This window comes from Meles meles, chromosome 13, assembly GCF_922984935.1.
Source record: "Meles meles chromosome 13, mMelMel3.1 paternal haplotype, whole genome shotgun sequence".
Taxonomy (NCBI): domain Eukaryota; kingdom Metazoa; phylum Chordata; class Mammalia; order Carnivora; family Mustelidae; genus Meles; species Meles meles.
The window spans coordinates 12,973,249-12,995,399 of NC_060078.1; the positions used below are offsets into that span (position 1 = coordinate 12,973,249).

A 22,151-nucleotide genomic window follows, 5' to 3' on the forward strand; every position below is an offset into this window, starting at 1 on the left:
TACTATCTTTTATTTTATATTTGCAGCTTTGTTAGGCTAAAAGATTTGATTTCTAACAACATGATAAATCATATAAATAAATAATAACATCAAACATTTAAAAACCAAACATAACCACTAACAATAAGACTATAGGCTATACATTAAGTTTCTTTAAAATTATTTTTGCTCTTAAAATATTTCCGAAGATATTACGGGTTTTTTCCTATTCTTTTTAACATAAGCTCTATACCCAACATGGGACTTGAACTCACAACCTGAGATAAGTGCCGTACACTCTACTGACTGAGCCAGCTAGCTGCCCCAAAACACTATATTCTAAATTAGTGTGAAATAATTCTTCTCAGTGTAAATATGTCACAAATAAAAATTTTAAATGAAGTATATATATTGAGAAAAGCCTAGTTTCCCTTCTTCGTAGCTAATCATTTTTATTAGTTTTAGGTTTATCTTTCCTTTTTTTTTTTTAAGATTTTATTCATTTGAGACAGACAGAGATAGAGCATGGACAGGGGGAGGGGCAAAGAGAGAGGGAGAAGCAGACTCCCCACTGAGCAGGGAGCTGATGTGGGACCAATCCCAGTATCCTGGGATCATGATCTGAGCCGAAGGCAGACACTTAACCGACTGAGCCACCCAGGCATCCCCTATCTTTCCATTATTTTAAAAAACATGAACAAATGCCTATATATACTCATATTTCCCTCCCCTATTTACACAAGTATCATACTATAAAGATCTACCTCTCGCTTTTGTGCTTTTTTTTTTGCTAAAAATAATACATTTGCTTAAAACACTACAAAATAAAATACTTAAAGTACATGGCGATGACTCCATACCAGTACATAAGATGGCTTCCCCATTTTTCTTAATGGCTGAGTAGACCATCATGTGTGCACACCACAGGCTGCCTTCCACCAGGAATGTGTCTGAGTGGCTGCTTCCTTACTGCCTTGCCAATAAGATGCATTGTCAGACTTCTGCATTTTCACCACCTGACAGGTGAGAAGTGGTATCAGTAGTTATCACTTCCCTGTCTCTTACTTTGAATGAGGTTGAGCATCTTTTCATGTGTAAAGGTCACAGAAAATACATTTTAATTCAAATATACGTGTTGCTTATGGTGGTGTTGTCTCACTTTTAAAGTCGGAAAGAACAAGAGCAAAGGAAAAAAAAAAGAGCAAGAGAGGTCAACCAAGAAACAGACTCTTAACTACAGAGAAGACACGGATGGCCACCAGAGCAGAGGGGGTGGGGTGGGGGAGACAGGTGCTGGGGATGAAGAGCACGCTTGTCCTGATGAACACTAAGGAATGGAGAGAATTGCTGAGTCACTACAGCATACACCTGAAAGTAGTAAAACACTGTATGTTAACTCTACTGGAATTAAAATAAAATAACATTCACGAGAATATGATGGGTGATTAGAAACTCTCCACAGAAACAAGCTTATATTGAGTAAAGGCCCTGGGCGTCATGTTTCTTACAGTAGAGAATGTTCTAGAAAGCTTTATGTGGAAAACTGCAGAGAGGACGTTTCATCTGTGAGATTTTAGCATGGGTCCGCACACTTTCCTTACAGTGGCATGCCCGCCAGGAGACCCTCATCTTCAGCTACGCATTCGAGTCACACACAGAATTTAAAAAAAAAAAAGAAAAGGAAAGAAAAAGATGCCCACCACTGGATGTTTGGATCTGGGAACTCGGAGGCGAGTCCTTGTCAGCTATGGGTTTTTTTGTTTTGTTTTTAGGTGTTGTGTTTTTTGTTTGTTTGGCTGGTTTTTTGGCTGAGGAGATGATTCTGTGCAGATGATGCACTTGCTCAATAAATATTTACTGAGGGTCTACTAAGTGCCAGGAAATGAGATGGCTGGTGGGTGCTGGGAACGCAGCAGCAAAGACACAGACACATCTCGCGCCCTCAGGAACCGCAGAGAGGCAGACCAAAGAGAATGAATAAATTCATATTCAGTGGTCATAAAAGCCATGCAGGAATAGGGCTGAGGAGAGCAAGAAGGCGTGCTCTTTGATAGTGTGGGCAGGGAAGATCTCCCTGAAGGGTCAAAACTCAACCTGATTGGCATAAGAAAAATGGGCTTTTGGGCCACGTGGACCTAACCTTGTAAAGGGTACTGGAAACGTCTGAGCAGAGTTTACGTAAATTACTTTGCCCCGTGCTTGGTTCATGGCACACGGCGGCTCTACGATGACGACGAGGACGATTTTTTGGTCAGCAAGGGTTCTTCCTGTAAGGCCCATTTCCGACTCAACGATTCCCTGAGCCCTTCCTGCGGGAATCCCGCCCACACCGGTTTATTTACCCAGGAACTGTTCAGGAGGCCTCTAGTGTGTGTCAGGGACCGGGGAGCTTTGGGGAGACTGAAGCCAACCTCACCCGTGCACAGCAGACGTTGCAGGAAGTGACTCCGTGCAACGATGATCCTTCTTTCCTTCCCCAGACCCAATAGCATCATTATAAACTCTTAGAGGGCAGGGGACTTATCTTATCCCTTCTGAACCCCTCCCCAGAGCTGTCGGTGTAAGTTGTGTCCTGTGAAGTTCTAGACTCTGCTCCTCTGGCTGGGCTGCTGGGCGCCGTCCTCTCATTAGGCAAGGACCCAGCAGCGCGATTAGGAGAAAGGCCATAAACGTAGAATCTGACCTAGTAAGGGCCCAGCAGCTATCTTTATGCCTTGAAAAAAGGTCAACAGCTATAGCATTTCAAGTTCCTAAGAAGTTCAAGGTTGTGAAGTGCCAAAAGTCAGATCTGGGGGTGGAGGGGGGGTGTTAGATTGGACTTTAGACTTGAAATCGTTCTTAGGAATGTCTTGACTTTGTTGCTGTTGCTGGTGGTGGTAACCAACTTGAAAAAAAATTCTTTATATGTTTGTAAATCCTGGAGAAGCTTTTGAATTCCTTACATTAACTAACAGCTTTCCCACTGCAACATGTAAACATCCACATGTTTGCACATCCATACCCACATATCAGGTAGTGTCCAAAATTCCTGCTTACTCCAAGTCAGTACTTCCCAGAATTTAAAAAAAATACTCATTATGCCAATAACTTACTGAGTTACAGTTCATTTACGATGAGAATTTATTATATTAGATAAAATAATAGAGGATGCCCGGTTAAGTTTGAATTTCAGATAAACAACAAATAATTATTGAGTGTAAATATGTCCCATGAAACGTTTGGGACATACTTATGCTCCAAAATTATTTGTCGTTTTATGAAGTTCCAATCTAACTGGGTTCCTGTGTTTTTATTTGCCAAATCCAGCAACCCTACTCGTCACAGGTCTGTACATGTGCCATCTCTCGTAACCCCTAAAACCCACCCACAAAGTAAGTATGATGCTGATCTTACAAATAAGGAAACTCAGGCTCAGAGAGAGATAGTACCCTAGAGCCTCCGGATTACGGTCCATACATGGTAGAATCAGGTCTGCCTCAATACAAAGGCCTCGTGTTCATGCTTTTCGGGAAAACCAGCAGTTGCTATAGCTGTTTTGCTTAGACCTACATCTAGAGTATTCGAGGTTTGCGGCATCCAGGTGGCTCAGTCATTAAACGTCTGCCTTCAGCTCGGGTCATGATCCCAGGATCCTGAGATTGAGTCCCACACTGGGCTCCCTGCTCAGCGGAAACCTGCTTCTCCTTCTGCCTGCCCCCTCCTTCCTTGTGTTCCTTCTCTGGCTGTGTCTCTCTCTCTGTCAAATAAAATCTTAAAAAAAAAAGAGTATTCGAGTTTCATAACTGTGAGATTAACAGACATGTTCCTGCCGTTCCCTCAGCGTCGCTCTGCTGAGCTTTCTCACTAGGTGGCGGCTGCTGGGCCCTCGCGGCCCACGCAGGGGTCATGTTCTCCAGGAGGCTTCTCCCCCTGAGTGCTCTGTGCCTCCCTTTTAGCGCTTCTGTAACAAGGGCCCTCTCCAGGGTCTGTCTCCTGCAGAGAGAGACCAGGAGCTCTGAGGTAGGGGCTGTGTCATTTCTCCCGGGCCTGGATGGGGAGGGAGCCTCAGGAAACGCTCAGGTGTGCCTGACGTAGGAGGCATACCTTCTGGGCATCCGATTTTTTTCTTTTTTTAAAGATTTATTTATTTTACAGAGAGAGGGAGCCTGCGCAGGGAGAGGAGCAGAGGGAGAGGGAGAGAATCTCAAGCAGACCCCCTGTTGAGCGTGGAGCCCCAGGCAGGCCTCGATCTCACAATCGCGGGATCATGACCTGAGCTGAAACCAAGAGTTGGACCCTCAACTGACTGAGCTCCCCAGGTGCCCCTGGGCATCAGATTCAGATGAACTCTGCTAGCACGTATGGGGACGGCCAACTGGGAAACAATAGGTCTCCTGGTTCTCTTTGAAGAGCATCATCAGAGAATGACAACACTTGAAACAACGGCAAGGAAGCCATAATGTCTTACCATTGAACTGGGGAACAGCTCTACCCATTACATTTCTTTTCATGGTCCCATTTTACCGTGACCTTTGACACTCGTGTGAGTTGTTATTGCACAACTACCTAAGAATGAATCAGCCTTAGTTAATAGCCATTAATATGTGGGCAGGAAGGAGGGAGAAGAAGAGAATCTGGGCCTCACCTTTCTAGCTCAGCAAAGTTCAAGCCGGTCATTTTAAAAAGTCAGTGTTACCTGAAAAAGGAAGTCATTTTATGTGCTAAAGATGCTTGTGTTTGGCAGGGAAAGGTGTTATTCCTTGAAGTAGTTCCTTGAATATATTCAATACTTTTTTTTTAATCACCTAAAAGTGGATGGTAATCCCAGTGCATATAGAGCTCCTCTATGTCCTTCCTCCTCTGGGCGGACCTAGTGATTGCCAAGGGCACCCAATCAGACTCCTGAGAGGAAATATGGTCTTCTCGTCCCCTGGCTGACATCCTCGTCATCCTGAACTGACTTCACGTCAGCGTCACTAAAGCCCTATTTCACTGAGAACAGAAACACCCCCATCCCGGCCTTCAGCTGTCCAACTGTAGCTCGGCAGCTCTGTTGCTGAAACATTCCAGAAAAGAATAATCACGGGCCCATTCCCTTCCCAAAATGACACATAAATGCTACAAAAAGGAGCTGTTTAAACTAGTTGGCGTTTGAGGAATGACCAACAAACTCAGATTTTGACAAATTTCTGTGAAGAAAAACAGACCTGTGGCAGTTTGGCTTTGGTGGAAGCGTGAATGCAGCCTGCGGCATGGACAGTGTGTTGCTGTGCATGGGCGAGGCTGGGCCATGGCGGCCATACTGTTGGCAGCTGTGTGTTGGGGAGAGGGGAGGGGAGCACACACCATGGGCGAGGGCACCGGCTCAGGAGTCTGACTGCTGGGATCTGTCTCCCTGACCTTGGACAAGGAACCTCTTTCTGAAAAATACCCGTAACAAGACTATCTCCCTCATGGGCTACCGCGGGAGGGCAAGACTCTAGGGGAGGGACTTTGTCCCGGCCTAGCCGGGTGCACACACAGCCGGTCGGTCCCTCTGCTCTTGTCTGCCTGCCGGCATGCCTGAGATCAGGAACCGGGAAGCTGGCGTGCACATGGATGGTGTGTCGGCTTCAGCCCACAGCCCCCTCCAGGTCACATTTACACAGGGAGAGAAGGAAGGGACCGGGCTTCCAAATGCCTCTCTCCTCCCCTTTCCCTCCCCTCAGCCCCGTTGCCACCCCACCGCCTAGTTCAGAAGTCAATTAGTTACAGGGACAAAGAGGACAGACGCAGGCCCTTGACCTGATGCCCTCCAAACCTGCCCTCTGCTCTCAGAACTTGACTCCTTCCCTTGTCAATGGCATTGCCCTCTACCCTGCCCTGGGCTGAGGACAGGGTGTGAGAGAGGGGATGAGAGCGGGCAGAAGGGAGGTTTAAGCTTCCAGAACTAGCAAGTCACAGAAGGCATCAAGAGACAGACGTTTTGGGTTGTTTCCTCTGGTTTCATTTTCTGAACTCAGGATGCGGGGGTCCTGCTGGCCCCCAGGGACTGCTCTCACAAAGCCTCTTTCCTTGCGGAAGGCACAAAAGCCTCAGTTCTTCCCCTCGGTCCCAAGTCATTGCAGGCCTCACTTATCCGTCACAGGGCTGCCGTTTGGCCTAAGGGAGAAGATGTGCATTTGGTCTGGACTGGGGAAAGCCTGTGCTTGTTTGCTTTGGGAATTAATGTGCTTGCTTTAAATCACGAGCAGGAAGAATTGAGCATTGGATTAGCTGTGGGCGGTCATGATCCACTCAGGCGTGGTGAGCTGAGCTGAGGCCCAGTGCTAGAGACAATAAAAAGATGCCCCACCAGATGCTTCTTTTCCAGACCAATCCACATCATGGGTCATGCCAGCAGAGCTCCTAAAATGGAGCTGCAGGTGTGGTGGACAGAGAGCTCAGCACCGGCTCCTCCAAGTCAGAGCCGGGCTGGATTTTTCCAGCGGTTGCTCCAAATTCCTACTCACTCATCCTCACCACCTTTGAAAATTAAATCAACTTCTATTAACATCTTTTATTTTTGACTTTTGGGGTTTTGAAAATTTGAACTAATTCAGCTGATCAGGACCCTTTGTGCTTAAGAAACAAAGGACAGAATTCACAGAGGAAGAAGATTCCCCCCTCCTGCACCGCCCCCAACAGGTCTCCCTGTACAGGTGGAGTCTATCTTTGCTTGGTCTATCACTAACAATCTCTCTTCATTTTCCAGAGGAGGACAAGCAGGTGAGACACGAAGGTATCGAGTCCCATTGCTAGTGCATGGCAGAGATCACAGGAGACCCCAGGGGCTGACCTTTAGTGCTTTTGTTTCTTCCGCAAACACAATACAGCCTTCGCACTGTCCACAGACAGCCTTTAGCTACTCTGCAAACTAGCCGCTAGCATGGCAGAACCAGAGCCTGGATTTCTTGAATTGGCTGAAAAGAACGTTATCAGTTTTCTGAAAGTTTCACATTCTTGTGACTTTTAAAAACTTCGTCTAGCGGAGAGATGAAAAGCCACCGGTACTTTTGGCCGGGCCCTACTTCCTTGATGGTGTGGTACCTCTAACCGCTTTCACGACCCAAGAGGCATCCATTCCCCAGTCAGAATCTTTTCCATCTCTGCTCCAGACAAGGCGCTCACCCCTGATTATTGTTCCTGGGTTTCTGAGACTGTAACGACCACGCTAAAAAGCTTCTTTCTCAGTGGCTGCCCTTTGGTCTTTGCAAAAAGATCAACTTTTGGATCAGAGAGGTTCTACTTTGGGAACCTTATCCGGCCTTCTGTTTGGAGTTATGGCAGCTGCAATTCTTGAGCCAGAAAGCAGAAGCCGTGGGTTCCAATCCCCCTACTACAAATGGTCTGAGTGAACATGGATACAACCATAGGCATTAGGTCACATAAACTACAGAATTCAGAAGTAGAATGGACTTTGAGGATCTCAGTCCAAAAGCCTTGTTTTACAGCTGAATAAGCCGGGGTCCAGAGAAGTTTCATACTTTCCCCCACATTTGGAAATAGCCACCAATATTGAAAACATACACAGTAGTTGGATTTCTGGTCAAGATGGTCAGGAGGTCCTTACGTTGACATACCTCTCCTGCTCAAATAATAATATGGTATTAAAAAGAGACAAGATGGGAAGGCCTCACACACAGGCTACACAGCCCATGAACCGGAACAGACGAGCAGCACGGAGCAGTGAGAGGGGCTGCTCCCGACCAGGAAGCAGCAGAGGTCACGGGGTCCACGACCTCCAGAATTTAATGGGGACTAAAAATGTTCCAAATGGGATGAGAGATTAATGATCTGCTGCTTGAAACCAGGGTCTGGGGTTTCAAAGGATGAAATGAAACCGCTGCATACCCACTCTCAGGAGACATGGCCTAAGAGGAAGTAGCCGACCGGGGGTCAGGGGGCACTGTGCCTCGGGAACCGGCAGGACAGTGCTGAGGACCAGGAGCGGCTCAGTGACACACCACACCCCGGAGCATTGTCGTGAGATGTGGTTTGGGACTGGGAATCTCTGTTGCAGCCGCTCGAGGTGAGGGCAGAATGAAAGACGAGAAGGAGAGAAAGCAGGGAGAAACACACACAACTTCTCTGTGAAACAAGTGTGCCAGACACATTTCCAGAAAGAAATCTAATGCTAGGAAAAGAAAAATAAATAAGTAAAATCAACAAAGCGAACATGAGTTCATTCAGGATGAAATGAAAATGAATTTTATGCTACAGGCTGACAAAGACTTAAATAAATGTTCAGAATGACCAAAGAGATAAACTGAAGATTAACCTTCAGTTTAAGAGAACAAAAAAAGATAAAACACAGAAACAAAACAGGTGGATATGAAAAAGAACCAATTAGAAGTACTAGAAATTATATTTATATAAATATTAAAGTTTTTAAAGAGTAGTCATGAATTTAAAAAAAACCAAAAAACCCATCTCACCAGATTGGAGTAGTAAGAACATTACTCAGAAAGCAGTATTAAGAGGGGTGCCTGAGTGGCTCAGTTGGTTAAGCTTCAGACTCTTGATTTCAGCTCAGGTCATGATCTCAGGGTCGCGGGGTCGAACCCCACCTCAGTTCTGCTGGGCATGGGGCCTCCTTATTATTCTCCCCGTGCCTCCTCCCCTCTTTCCCGCTCTAAAAAGTAAATGAATAAAAAAGCAGTATCGAGAGACAAAGGGTTAAAAAAAATACAGAAAGCAGTGAAGAGGATTGGGGACCAAGTCACAGGTGAAGCGATGGAAAGGATCCCACATCCACCTAACAGGAGTTCCAGTAGATGGGAATGGAGGAAATGGCAGAGAAATAATACTTAAAGAAAGACAATCAAGACTTTGCAGCGCTGGGAAATGACATGGGCTTTGAGGTCCACCCTCTCATATAGAACAAAGACAATTTCACACTTAGCCTTCAGAATATCAGGGACAGAGAGAAAAAATCTAAAAGCTACCAGAGCCTATGGCTCAACACAAGAAAAGGGCAGAGAATCCGGCAGAAAAACGTGGAGAAGATTCTCAAACATGCATGTCACGAAAGAAGCTGTGTCATGGCCATTTGAAAGGGCGCTTAATTTCATTAATTATCTAAGAAATTCAAATGAAAAGCACGATGAAACAACACACTACAAAAATGGTTCAAGTAAAAAAGACACGTAAGACCAAGTAGAATGTCAGCCAAATGGCACTTCCACGGACCGTCACCAGGAAGGTGAACTGGTACAGTTTCTTTAGGAAAATGTTTAGCAGTGAGTACCAAAACCTAATGTATGCATACCCTATGACCTAGCAGTTCTGCTCCTAATGGAATCGCATACAGATTTAGAGATGCATGTAGATGCTCACCAAAGGAGGCACGAGAACACTAATAAAAGCACCATGCTAGTAACCAGAAACTTGAAACTACCCTAATGTCCTTCAAAAGATGAAGGGGTACGTTGAGGTATATTCGTGAACAATGTAATACAATGAGAGTGAATGAACCACCACCCATGAAACCACAACAATAAACCTCATGCCAGAGTGTTGATCGAAAGAAGCCACAGACTAGAAGAAAGTATCTGCAAAACATTCCTCTATTAAAGAACCTGTATCCAGAATATGTAAAGAACCGTATACATCTCAGTAAATGGAAGACAACCCAATTTTGGGCCAAGTATGTGAACAAGGACTTCAAAAAAGAAGAGAGGGGAATGGTGGTGACTCTCTTAAAAGACTTGGCAAGAATCTGAGAAGATGGCAAATGATGGCATAACTTTTTAACTTTCTCCAACCCATTGCCTCCCATAAACACAGAGCAGCAAAAATTATAAAACCAAACACCCCACCGACAACTTCTACAACACAAGCTGGTGAAGTATCCTCCAAGGGTCCCCCAAACTGAGACATTGGGACAAACCCCCACGGCCCATTCCACACGAGCGTCTCCTCTGTGTGGAGCAATGGAGCAGCTAATGGAAGGGGGGGACCCTGGAGTCACCCACGATTACTCGCTGAGCGCACAGCAGCCAGACTGCGGCTGGCTTAACTTCAGCTATGAAAGGGGCTGAGCAGGGGCCCTGGGACCCCACAAACCTCCCCTTCTAGGACATGGCCCCACTTTGAGGAGAACCTCCTGGGAATAAAAATCCATACCAAGCAGGACAGGAACGGAAACGGGAAAGGAAGGAGAAGGCCCAGACGAAAATGGGGCCTGGAACTGAATCAGGACAGCTCACAAAGGGCAGGGGACAGCTCGTCTGACCAATTCCTCCCCCTGCGTCCCCCGCCACCACAGCCAAGGTTCAGGAAAATGAATGAGCCGCAGATGGGTAGGAACCATCCCACTGGTCAGTGCCCAAGCGCCCAGATGATGCCGAATGCGGCTGGTCTGCAGGCTGCCCGTCAAGTGGCCATCAACAGGAAATCAAGTTTTGTGTTCGGGTCCTCAGACTGGGAAACACTTTCTAGCTATTCCCATATGCAGTGGGACTCCACTGGCGTTAAGGAAACTGAGTAGTCATGTGTTTTCTGTAAGCCACACTGTCATCGAAATGGGGATCAGAGAGGCATATTTATAGGATGGTGTGGGGCAGAGATCACTGATGTGGCGTAACATACTCCACTTGCAGTAAATTCTTGTCTTTTTCACTCCCCCTTAGAATCTTCCTCATGGCTATCTGGTGCGGCATCTGCCAGCTGCCCCTGCTGTGTGCTCAAGGAGCCTGGCTTTCTGGACTCAACAGGTACGTATGGGAGTGAGGCTCCCCTAAGTGGCTGCTTTACTGAGTGAAGGGAAGGGAAGTAAACACACAATAAAGCTACCGTTCCCATTAATTTGGAACTGAAACCATCTAGACGCTCCAGCAAGGCTGAACTGTGTTTTGCTGTGAAGTACTACAAATTCAATTTTAAGGGATGGTTTGTAATACCGCAGGCAACGAACCTGCCCCTCCGGGCTGACTCGGAAAGCCTTCCACACCAGATGCGTGGTGCACTTGGCTGAGCCTGAGGGAACAGAAGGAAGTGATCTGTCTTGGAAAAGGTCTGTCTTGGAAAAGGTCGTGTGAAAGACTTGGGTGACGCTTTTGTCCCCTTTCGTTCCTGCTGAGGGTGCATCTTCCTGAGCTCAGCAGTTAGAGCCAGTGGCTACGGAAAAGGATAAAGAATGGCAGCATTTTTATTGCACTGGTGAGCAGAGTCAAGAGATTTATGGAGTTTATCATCCAGCGCCGTACTCAAACAATCTGCACACCACAGTGCCCCGTAGGAGCCCGGTCAAAATTCCACTTTATCACTGATAGAACAAACACATGGAATAAAGCGTCAAGTGCTTTAAAAAAAAAAAAAAAAAGCACTTTCATTCCCAACCTCATTTCTTTATCTGCAAAATGGGTTTCACACGGCCGACTCGGTAGTCCGTAATGGAGATTAAGTGGAGTCAGTGAAACACCTTCTCTAGTACACGGTAGGCTCAGGCCGTTGTTTCCTTACGCAGTGGTAACTAGAATTCTACACATGGGGGACTTCGTTAACCCCAGGTACGCTGATACTTATCAAGTAACTTGTTACATTATGACTTTGTAACAGGAGGTGATGTTTCTCCTAAGATGAGACGTGACAAGTACTAACAAATGCATGGCCCCCTGTTTGTGGTGGTGCTTGTAACATCTTTAATAACTTTTATTTTTTAAAGATTTTAAGAGAGAGAATGAGCGAGGGGAGGGGCAGAGAGAAGCAGACTCCCCGCTGAGCAGGGAGCCCAAGGTGGGACTCAATCCCAGGACCCCAAGATCGTGACCTGAGCCAAAGGCAGATGCTTAACCAACTGAGCCACCCAGCCCCATAACCAGAGTTTTTAGAGCTGTTAAAAAAAATTCAGTTCTCTTGAGATTTATAATGCGCCCTCGGGTTGGAAGGAAGTCTTCCGGCTGGGCTTCTATTTTTTCAAGAGCAAGACTGAGAACAGCTAGACTTGAAAAGCAAGTATTACTTAATCTCCCTCCCGGAGGTGACTGAGACAAAAATCAGCAGCACCTGTCTGAAAGAGTTTCGCAGCTCGGGCTGCTCCCTTCCGTTTCCAGTATGAGAAAGGCCCGAAGACCTGCGAGCAGCCTCATGCAGAATCCCAGCCCCTTCTGGTTCCCTGTATGTGCCTGGGAGTTCCGTGGTCGGGCTCCCACTCAGCAAGGAAAAGGCAGGGGATGGTTTCTCATTCATTCCTTCCATTGTCTCCCCTCAAACTCTAATTTCTCCTGAGCCTCTTTTCAGCCACCAGCAGTAAAGTGGCAAGAAAAACTGTGAAACCCAATTGCTTTTTTTCCCCACCATGGACAGAATTCGGGATGGGTTAAGAAGACTATAAAACTAACAGTCACGCTAGAACTCTGGGCTCTCGTCCTAATCTCACCAACACGAAGAGCGACAGCAAGTTTCAGGGAGCAACACTGCAGACAGAAAAAGCACTCTCTTGTCCCACACCAATACCAGGGTTCACACCTCCTTGGAAAGGCAAGAGCAAGGACAGAAATTGTAAGGAAGAGACTAAGGCTGGTCTCTCAGGGGGAGAGCAAAACTAGTGTCCTTCCTATCTCCACGTAAGAATGCTTCTTAGCAATTAAATAGAACTTTCTCATCTGGATGTATCCAAAGACATGTTTCACCAGTACATATTGGCATAATTTATATTGAACCTGGACTTTTGTTTTATAGAATATTTGTTGAAAAAGATTCCCAAAGCATCCGTATTGTTCATGTTTAGTCAAAAGACAATCAGAACCAAGTTTGGCAGGATAAACTCTAATGAAAAAAGCAGAGATAATCTATAGATTTTCATCCCACCATAATTTTCCATATTAGCGATTTCAGAAATCATGTGCAATATTCTAATGGTATTTTCTCTTTATACTAGGAATATTATTTTAGAAGGCCACCATTTTAATGAATATGTCTTCTCCCAGTTCATCAAACAAGAGTGTGTATATGAATGGCTTAGTCTAAACAATGGTTTAAAATCTGGGACTAGTACATGGAAGATGCTGAATTGAGACTCGTTGCAGAATAACAATGAAGAATCCTTCTACCCTAAGATGTATTACTTCAGTAATGATGGTTGTTTTTTTTGTTGTTGTTGTTGTTGTTTAGCTAAACTCTATGCCCAACATGGGACTAGAACTCACGATCCCAAGATCAGAAGCCACACATTCGATGGACTGAGCCAGCCAGGCACCTCCCACTGTTAAAGCTCTAAAGGTTAACCTCCTGCCAAGTTCCAGATAGGCAGTTCAAACTACAAGTCTTTTAACTGGAAGAACATGACATCTTTTGGGGGTGTGGGGAGTGGTGCTGTGGAATTTTCTCGAAAATACCAGGTACACACAATAAAAGCAGCTTAACAGATTGATGTGAAGGTGCTTAAGAGTGGACTGGGCTGTGAGGTGAGTGGAAGGAAATGCTAAGGGAGCGAGAGACAAAGAACGGCCCGGGGAGAACGCAATGATCTGGGAAGTAAATTTATGACCGCTAGATACAGGCAAATTATATGGTAATGCAAATATTTATTTTCAGCTTCCATTTGGCAGAAGACAGGCCAAATTCCAAGGACCATTAATGAACACCACATGAAATATCCATCTTAGAGGAAATATGTTCTGGTTTGGTTGTACGTGACTCCCAAGTATTTAAGGGCATGCACCAGTTCTGTGGTTTACAAAAGGAAAGTAATCTAATAAACATATAAAAGTTTATTAGGCCTGGGGAAAAAAAACAGCTCTTTTTTCAAGCGGAGTTTTGCTTTCAGTGTTAAAGTTACAATCAAGACTATACACCAAATTAGTATCAAGTGAATGATTACGTACTGGAGAGCAGAAACTTCAAACGCACATGACTATAAAAATGGGAGTACAATGCACTGCGCACACCAAATTGTAGATTAGACAGAAAAATGGCTAATGTCCATAGCTGTTTATTAATTGATGAAAATATCAGAACAAATAGTCATTTAAGTGTGGCTTAACTGAGTGATTTGGTCACCTATTCTGAATGAGCTCTATGTTAGCCAAAGATGAGTTTTCAATGTTCAACTTTCTATACAGCCTATGCTAAAGAGCTTTCAGTTTTCATCATGAAATTTTTCAGTTTCAGGTATATCCTAAATGGGAATAATAGCATCAGAAATAGTAACACAATCTCTGTAGTATTAGCAAAAATGAACCCTACTTGCCCTCCACCCTAAAATACTATAAAGTATTTTTACTTAAAATACTATAAAGTATTTTTACAACAAGAGTGTTTTCCTATTTCAACAACAAAATTAAATACCTCCTATAAAACTTTCATAGTCGGGGTGCCTGGGTGGCTCAGTGGTTTAAGCCTCTGCCTTCGGCTCAGGTCATGATCCCAGGGTCCTGGGATGGAGTCCCGCATCGGGCTCTCTGCTTGGCAGGGAGCCTGCTTCCTCCTCTCTCTCTCTCTCTCTCTCTCTCTCTGCCTGCCTCTCTGCCTACTTGTGATCTCTCTCTGTCAAATAAATAAATTAAAAAAAATTAAAAAACAAAACAAACTTTCATAGTCTAGGAGAAGTTTGTGAATCAAAAATTATCTAGTTCGGGTGCCTGGGTGGCTCAGTGCGTTTAAAGCCTCTGCCTTCGGCTCAGATCATGATCCCAGGGTCCTGGAATCGAGCCCCGTGTCAGGCTCTCTGCTCGGTAGGGATCCTGCTTCCCCTGTCTCTCTCTGCCTGCCTCTCTGCCTACTTGTGATCTCTGTCTGTCAAATAAATAAATAAAATCTTTAATAAAAAATTATCTAGTCAATATGTCAGACACCAAGTAAATTTGTTTTAAGGTCTTTTGAGATAACCCCGTTGAAAGAACTAGGTTCATTCAATTTCATACACCTGTAGACCAAGTCTAGTGTTTGTTCACTAAAAGTACTGAGCAAGTATTGATGAGCTGACAATATTGATTTGTGACAAATAATCCAGATCAAGAAAAGTCCTGAAAAGAAAACACAGCAGTTAAAATAAATCACCCATTCAAGACTAATATGATACTCAAAATGGTTGTTTTCTAGAAAATTTTAAAATCCCCACAATACTGTGAGTTTCCAGAGTCAAGCATGCAATGGAATGGTGAGTACTGAATTTTATGCTGGTGGTTACCCCGAGGCTCAGAACACAAAAAAGACATCAATTGTTCTTACTTGGACCCAAGTCATATGTTACAGTGTTATTCTGATGAAACAGGATGGCGCACATGAATGCTTGTTAAGATTATTCTCTTCGTATCCACCCACTTATAAATTAAAAAGAAAAAATTAGACAGCAGCAGACCCTTGCGGGAACAATCAGCAGTGTATCAGGTAATGACCTATTTTATGGATGTAATTCATCTGAAAATCAATGATCAACAGATGATTCCATGCATCTTTTATAATTTTCAATATGTAGTTGTGGTATTTCTTATTTAGATTTTTAATAAAATCTATTTCCAAAAAAGAAGTGGCAATTTACTTGAGGAAATTTCTAATAGAAGAAAATTGCCTTATATTGCCTGATTTTGTCAAAGCTGCTTGAAGTCCCAATCTTTTACCATCAATTACTGATTGTATATCGACACAGCAGAAAAGACCTGAAAGTAAAGTCACAGGAATTCTGTTTATTTTTATAGCAAACACTTTCACGGCATTTGACAAAACTCAGAAGTATCTCGTTGAAATGGGTTCAGATCTGTGAAACTAATCCAGCCAGTAAAAAGTCTTTACTCAGAGGGGAAAAAAAGAGTGGAAAAGTGATAACCAAAAGATACACTTCACGTAATAGCAAAATATAAAAACAGAAGCAAAGTGACAGAATGAAAAAAACTGTGAAGCAATGGATTTAAGAAACTCTGATTCTGTCTTCCTTGTTGCTAATGGTCCTCTTTGTCCTCCATTGTTATAAATGTAAAAGGTAAGATACTAAAGAAAGGCCTTGTAAGACTTACTACGAGGTTAAAAGGAATTATTGAAAAAGTGTTCAAATACTTTATAAATACTATTAACAAAAATATCTATTTTATTATGCTTTTTGTCTTCAAGTGAAGGTGTCCTTTGAAAATCACACTGTTTCTTAATATGGTTTCAAATCTTAACTACAGAGATGTCAGCTTGCTTCCAAAGCGACAGTCCCAGCACCACACTATGTCTGCTGAAGACCGACGATGCCAGAGCTGAGCTACCTGAGGGCAAGACAGAGAAGACATCACAACTGGAAAGTTCCTGCACTTGGTCAAGTAACAGATCATCCAAATGACATACGTTGTGAGTCCAGCACTTTCAAGTATCACTTTGAAGTCATACTCCATCTCAGTGTGAGATTTCTCATATAAACAGGAAGGATCTAATTTCTGTAAACGTCTGCAGGGCCAGCTAGTTCTTTAAATCGATTTTTTTCTCCTAAGAGAGCTGCTCCAGTGAAGAATAGTTTCTTACACATCCATGCTCCAGATTCAAAAAGAAATTCAACATTTTTCTGTGAAAAGACAGAAATACTCAAGTACTGTGAAAGCTTTCTCTAACCGTGGATTGCCCACCTATTCCAAGCATGTAATCACTCCCTATGGATCAGCCCCCGATGAACGAGAACTGTTCTCCAGGTACTCATAGCTCGTCAGATGTGTTGTTCACCTTTGGTAATTCACACTCTTCACTGGCATGGCAGCTCTGAAGGATGTCCTTGTAGTGGTCCTTCAGATCCTCGTACAAGGAGGCAGTTTCCTGTGAGTAAGCCAACGGTAACACCTTCTCATTCAACAGCATCTGTACTCGGAATTCCTCCTTAGGAGTCTTAGCATTTTTACAGTGGTAAAGCACGAATATCAGGTTCGAGGCGTAGGGCACGATATGGCCACTCCGGAATTTGCGATGCATCTGTTCCTTGTAATTGTAAGCTGTCAGGGGCTCCTTGTCTTTGAAGTAGCCCATGAGAGAGAGCAGTGGCAGAAGGGTCTCTGCATGACCAAACTGAAGGATGACTGGAGAGGAAATTGGCTGAGACCTTAAAAAACAAATGGAGAGAAAGTATGTATATAGACTCACGTCATGGAAGATAGTATCTACAGTAAGGAGAAGCAGTATACAATGTCCTCGTTTTTTTAATCTTTATATACACAAGTCAACAATATGGCTAAAATTCTGTGTGGCCAAGAACTAAACTGTTTATACTCGGAGTTCGGTTCCAAATTCAGGATCACTGTGGTACTGCAAATCCATCTAAAACACTGCGCACTTGCTATTCTTCAAGTTCACAGACAGAAGAGAGTTTTTAATTAGGAGATTAAGGAACCTGAAGCAGATATGTATTTCAAAATTGTATTGCTTTTCCATGAATGAAACTGAGCAAACTGGCCTTTAGTCGATATAAATTATTCCAGGGAGGTCTTCTGAATGAACTTCAAATGCTATTTTATTTGTGTCTAGGAAATAAAGACAAGCAACATTCAATAAATTTCCTGGTTGGAACCAAGTCTGAACAGTGAATGGTAACTCATGTAATCCTTCAATGTTTTACAAGACCTGACTTGGGCACTGAATTTGGAAGACAGCCACGAAAGGGTAGAGACGCAACCTATTGTCGCTGATGTACTGGGTCTGTGGCTGGGAGCAGAGTTTATGCAATGTGAGAAGTACAACTGCTTTTTCAACACTGCAAGCTAAGTCACCTTTAATTCCAAGTTTTCTATTTTTTTGTTTGTTGTTGTTGTTGAGTAAAGCCTTTTTAAATATAAGCAGCAGCAAATGACTGCTTAGTCTTTCCTCAACTTTAATAGGAAGAATATGACTTTTTTCTTAAACATAATTTGTAAATCTATTCAAATTACAAGCAACCATCTGACTTTTTGCTGCCACCCCCCACATGAGACTACAAACAGTGCTGGGTTTTCTGGAGGACAGCAGAATCTGCATCAGAGTCCCCACAAAATACAGATGGAACCAGAGAGTAGGTCCAAACCCCACAGAAACATTTACAAATAACCGTACAGAAAAGTTTTCTCAGTGAACCACAAACAGCCTCAAGACCTGAATATCATTATCGGTGTCCGCGAAGAAGAGTGCAGCGGGAAGCCACACAGCATGCAGACAGATCTAGTATTCATCTGAGTATATCAGGCACCCCCATACATAATATTCTGCCTCCCCACAAGCTTAACTACTGATAGCCTGCTGTTGACCAGAAGCCTTACTGATAACATAAACAGTTGACTGACACATAGTTTGTAGTTTTATATACTGAATTCTTACAATAAAGAGAAAAGAAAATGTTATTTTTAAAAAAATCATAAGAGGAAATATATACACAGCACTGTGATTTTATTTTTAAAAAATGCACATGTACGTGAACCCACAGCTAAAACTTGTGTTGTTCTGGCTTAGATTTTAAGCCCTCCCACCAGAAGGAAGCAAGCTCAAAGCGAGGCACAATCCTTGGCCTAATGCCCACCACTGTGGTCTATGAGATCCAACAGGATGGACAAGAGGTGAGGAAGGACACGGCAACACCGCCATGGTCTCACAGAAAGACCTGACTGACTGAGGAACTCCAGCAAACTGGGAGCACGGTGAAAGACCATATATAATATAAAATAGTTTGGTTTCAACAAGTTACATCAAAATGATCAAAGAATGATTGACATTCTTTTTTTCTATTGAGTCTTCAAAATGTAGTGCATACTTTACACTTCGAGCACATCTCCATTCAGACCAGCCCCTTTCCACGTGCTGAGTACCGCACACGGGGCTGGGAGTACTGTCGCCGGTGCGGGATAGGGTACACAGCCACACGTTCTTAGACTTGGCGGCACTCAATCAAATACAGAGAGAGAGAGAAAAAGATACAAGACAAATAACAAACACACATAAAAAAGTGTGCACTGGGAAAGGGGATAAAACCAATAAGGCTATGTACAAATCATGAGAGAAGTTCTATAATTATATCCGAGCTACAGAAGAAAATTAGGTTGTGACTCAAATTTAAGTTTGTAAAATTAATTTATTTATTAAAGATTTTACTTATTTGACAGAGAGAGACATAGCGAGAGAGGGAACACAAGCTGGGGGAGTGGGTAGAGGGAAAGAGAGAAACAGGCTTCCTGCTGAGCAGAGAGCCTGATGAGGGGCGTGATCCCGGGACCCTCGGATCAGGACCTGAGCCGAAGACAGATGCTTAACAACTGAGCCACCAGGTGCCCCCCTCCCAATTTAAGTTTTAGGTTTATTATATAAAAAGCAATACATTTCCTCCTCTGAATTGCTTTATTGTTAAAATCAGCTACTTTTGAGAAGAAACTTGAGCAAAACTATGCTTTAAAAAAGCTTAATATGAGTTTTATGGGAAATCAAATAAGTTTATATATTAATTCATAGAGAGCTGTATCAACAAAAATATATGTCTTCTGCCATTTGATACATCTAAATTTAAAAAATCTTATTTTATGTTTATTGCAGCATTATTTACAATAGCCAAGATATGGAAGCCGCTCAAGTGTCCATTGATAAATGAATGGATAGAGATGTGTTATATACAAGTGATATAAAGACACAATGGAGTATTATTCAGCCATAAAAAAGGATGAGATCTGGCCATTTGTGACAATATGGATGGACCCAGAGTTTATTATGCTAAGTAAAATAAATCAGACAGAAAAAAACAGGAACTGTATTTCACTCATATGTGAAATTTAAGAAACAAACAAAAAGAAAAAAAGATAAAAATACAGATTCTTGAATATGAAAACAAACTGGCAGTTAGTTGCCAAAGGGGAGGTGGCTAGGGATTATGGATGTGATAGATAAAGTGGATCAGGAGGTACAAACTTCCAGTTACAAAATAAATAAGCAACGGGGTGATGAAAAGTACACTACTAGAAATACAGTCAGTATGACAGTAATAACGTTGTTTGGTGACAGATGGTGATTACACTTATCATGGTGAGCACTAAGTAATGTATAATATTGTGGATTATGTTGTGCACCTGAAACTAATAACACTGCATGTTAATTATACTTCAATAAATAATTTTTAATTTTAGAATTCTAGGCAAATAGTAAGAAAAAGTCTAATTTTTAAATAAATGCCAAGACTACTATCTTCCTATACAGATCAACCTTTATTACAGAAGCTGGCAACACAAAAAGGTCTGGTTAAATTCACCAATACAGTAGTAATAACTTAAGATAAGGATAACTACAGATTATAGAGTGAAAACTGACGGAGCCTTCCCCAAAACAGTCTTAAAAACCTAAAACACTAATTGGCTTAGAAATCCAAAAAGTGCCTGTAGAAAATAACGAACTTACAATTATATGTAGGTTGGATTTTCTACAAGAATCAGATAAAAATATTTGATGTTTATGAGATAATACCAAATACACAGTTTCACTATGATCATTTCTATTTGTCTACTTCCCCCTCTGTGCCTTGCACACCCAGCAGGTGCTGTTACGACTGTGGAGGAAGCAGCAGGCTGGTGCTGTCCGTGTTCACGCCGCAAGGCCTTGCACATAAGAGCTGCCCCCAATTCTCCAAAACGGAAAAAGAGGAGTAAAAATCCATTTGACATTGTTTAGATGTCATAGGTTGAATCATTCCCTGCCAAGTGCCAGGTACCATGCTGGTTTTTGTTTTGTTTCTAGAAGGGTGATGAGGTGAAAGACCAAAAACAAAGGAAAGCTATTCCTGGCTCTTGCAGACCAGCATTCGTGTGAGAGTTAGGGGAACCCGGTGGGCGAACAGGAGAGCATGCCCTCCTGTCCCGGGAGGAGCTGGCTGTGCTCTGCGAGGAGGTGGGTCTGAGCAGGGTGACAAATGCATTCCCAGGAAGTCTTACGGCAGAAAAGCTGCCCACTGTGGCCTCAGGGAAGTGTCACCGGCTTTATCTTAGGATGCAGATGTTCCCACCCTCTGTTCACAGACAAAAACACTGGGGTTAAACTTCCTTACCTAAGCTATCTCTGAACTACCAATTAAAGTCACTACAAAAACACTCATTCATTAATCTGCTTCATCCATACCTGAAAAAAAGAATCACTTCAAGGACTATATGTAAATTGATCATAAATGTGTGTGCACAGACCTTTACTGGGCATACAGTAACAAGACCCTCGATTGTTTCGTTTATGGCTTCCCGAAAACATCAAGAAAGCAGACTATTCGAAATCTGGCTTACAGAAATTTTACCTCATAAAGACAAAGCTTATAAAATAGAACAGATTGCTTTATAGTTTATAAAATATGCTACTAACATGAACATAAAATTGAAACCCTAAAGTTGTCTAAAAAATCTCTAAGCACTTTCATGTTCCATACAATTTTTAAAAATCTTTCTTCTTGATTTTTGCACTTCAAAAAGAAAATTCAGTGCTAAATGTCTAGGTTGGGTTAAAGGTAAAAAGAATTTAGCACACTCTTAAATAAGTTAAGAGATCCAAAAGAATGTTCAGTGTTTTTTGCACTAACTCAAAAGTATTTCCATTAAATTACAGTTCGCAATATAAAGCACCTCAGTCCCAAACATAACTGTTTTTCTTCACTATTTTATTTTTCCTAGCCAAACTCAACTTAGTAATCCTTAATGGTTCTGTTGTTAAAACTAAATATAACAAAGCAGTCTTCTTTCAGGCCCCCCAAGAAAGTAGCAGTAAAAAATCTACCTCATAATTACAAAGTATAAAATTCAAAAGCACTTAGCTAATAATTTTTAAGCCATTTTATACTCTATAGTTTAAGTCAGGGATCCACTAAGAGCTATGATTATCAGAACGCTTTTCTCACAAATAATGACTAAGCAATATGTAAAGTGATTTTTATTTTACTGTTTGAAACTCTATCAAAATATCAAAATCTGGGTGTGTGTGTGTGTGCAAACCAACTGGAACGTTACTGTTTTCCAGTCAGGAGCTTAGAAACTTCCACCTTACAGTAACAACAAAGAATGGAAGAAACTGAAAAATCAACAAGTCGTCTTAGATCTATCAGTGAAGTTCACAAGGCAAAGTGTTGCTCCCAGACAGGAGAGACAGGTGGGCACAGCAAATCACCAGTACAAGAGTAGAAATTTCCATGGAAACCAGGGAGGGGCAGGAAAACCTAAACTATAACCAACGAGTTGCTAAAGGCTCAGTGTGGACAAGCCGGAGTTAAAAACTCCAAGGGACCCAAGGAGTAC

General features: G+C 42.8%; 1 protein-coding gene across 4 annotated transcripts in view; it reads right to left on the reverse strand.

Moving 5' to 3' along the window:
- The window catches only part of MINPP1 (multiple inositol-polyphosphate phosphatase 1), a 72,768-nt gene that overhangs the window by 14,337 nt on the left and 36,280 nt on the right, over nucleotides 1-22,151 (reverse strand). The window contains exon 5 of one of the 4 annotated variants that reach the window (XM_046027643.1): nucleotides 13,486-16,984. The exons of 2 other annotated variants lie outside the window; for them this stretch is intronic. In XM_046027643.1, the coding sequence (XP_045883599.1) occupies nucleotides 16,588-16,984 (397 nt within the window). In that variant the 3' untranslated portion in view covers nucleotides 13,486-16,587. Of the gene's footprint in view, nucleotides 1-13,485; nucleotides 16,985-22,151 lie in introns of those variants that run through there. One more of the 4 variants, XM_046027647.1, reaches the window with a different exon arrangement.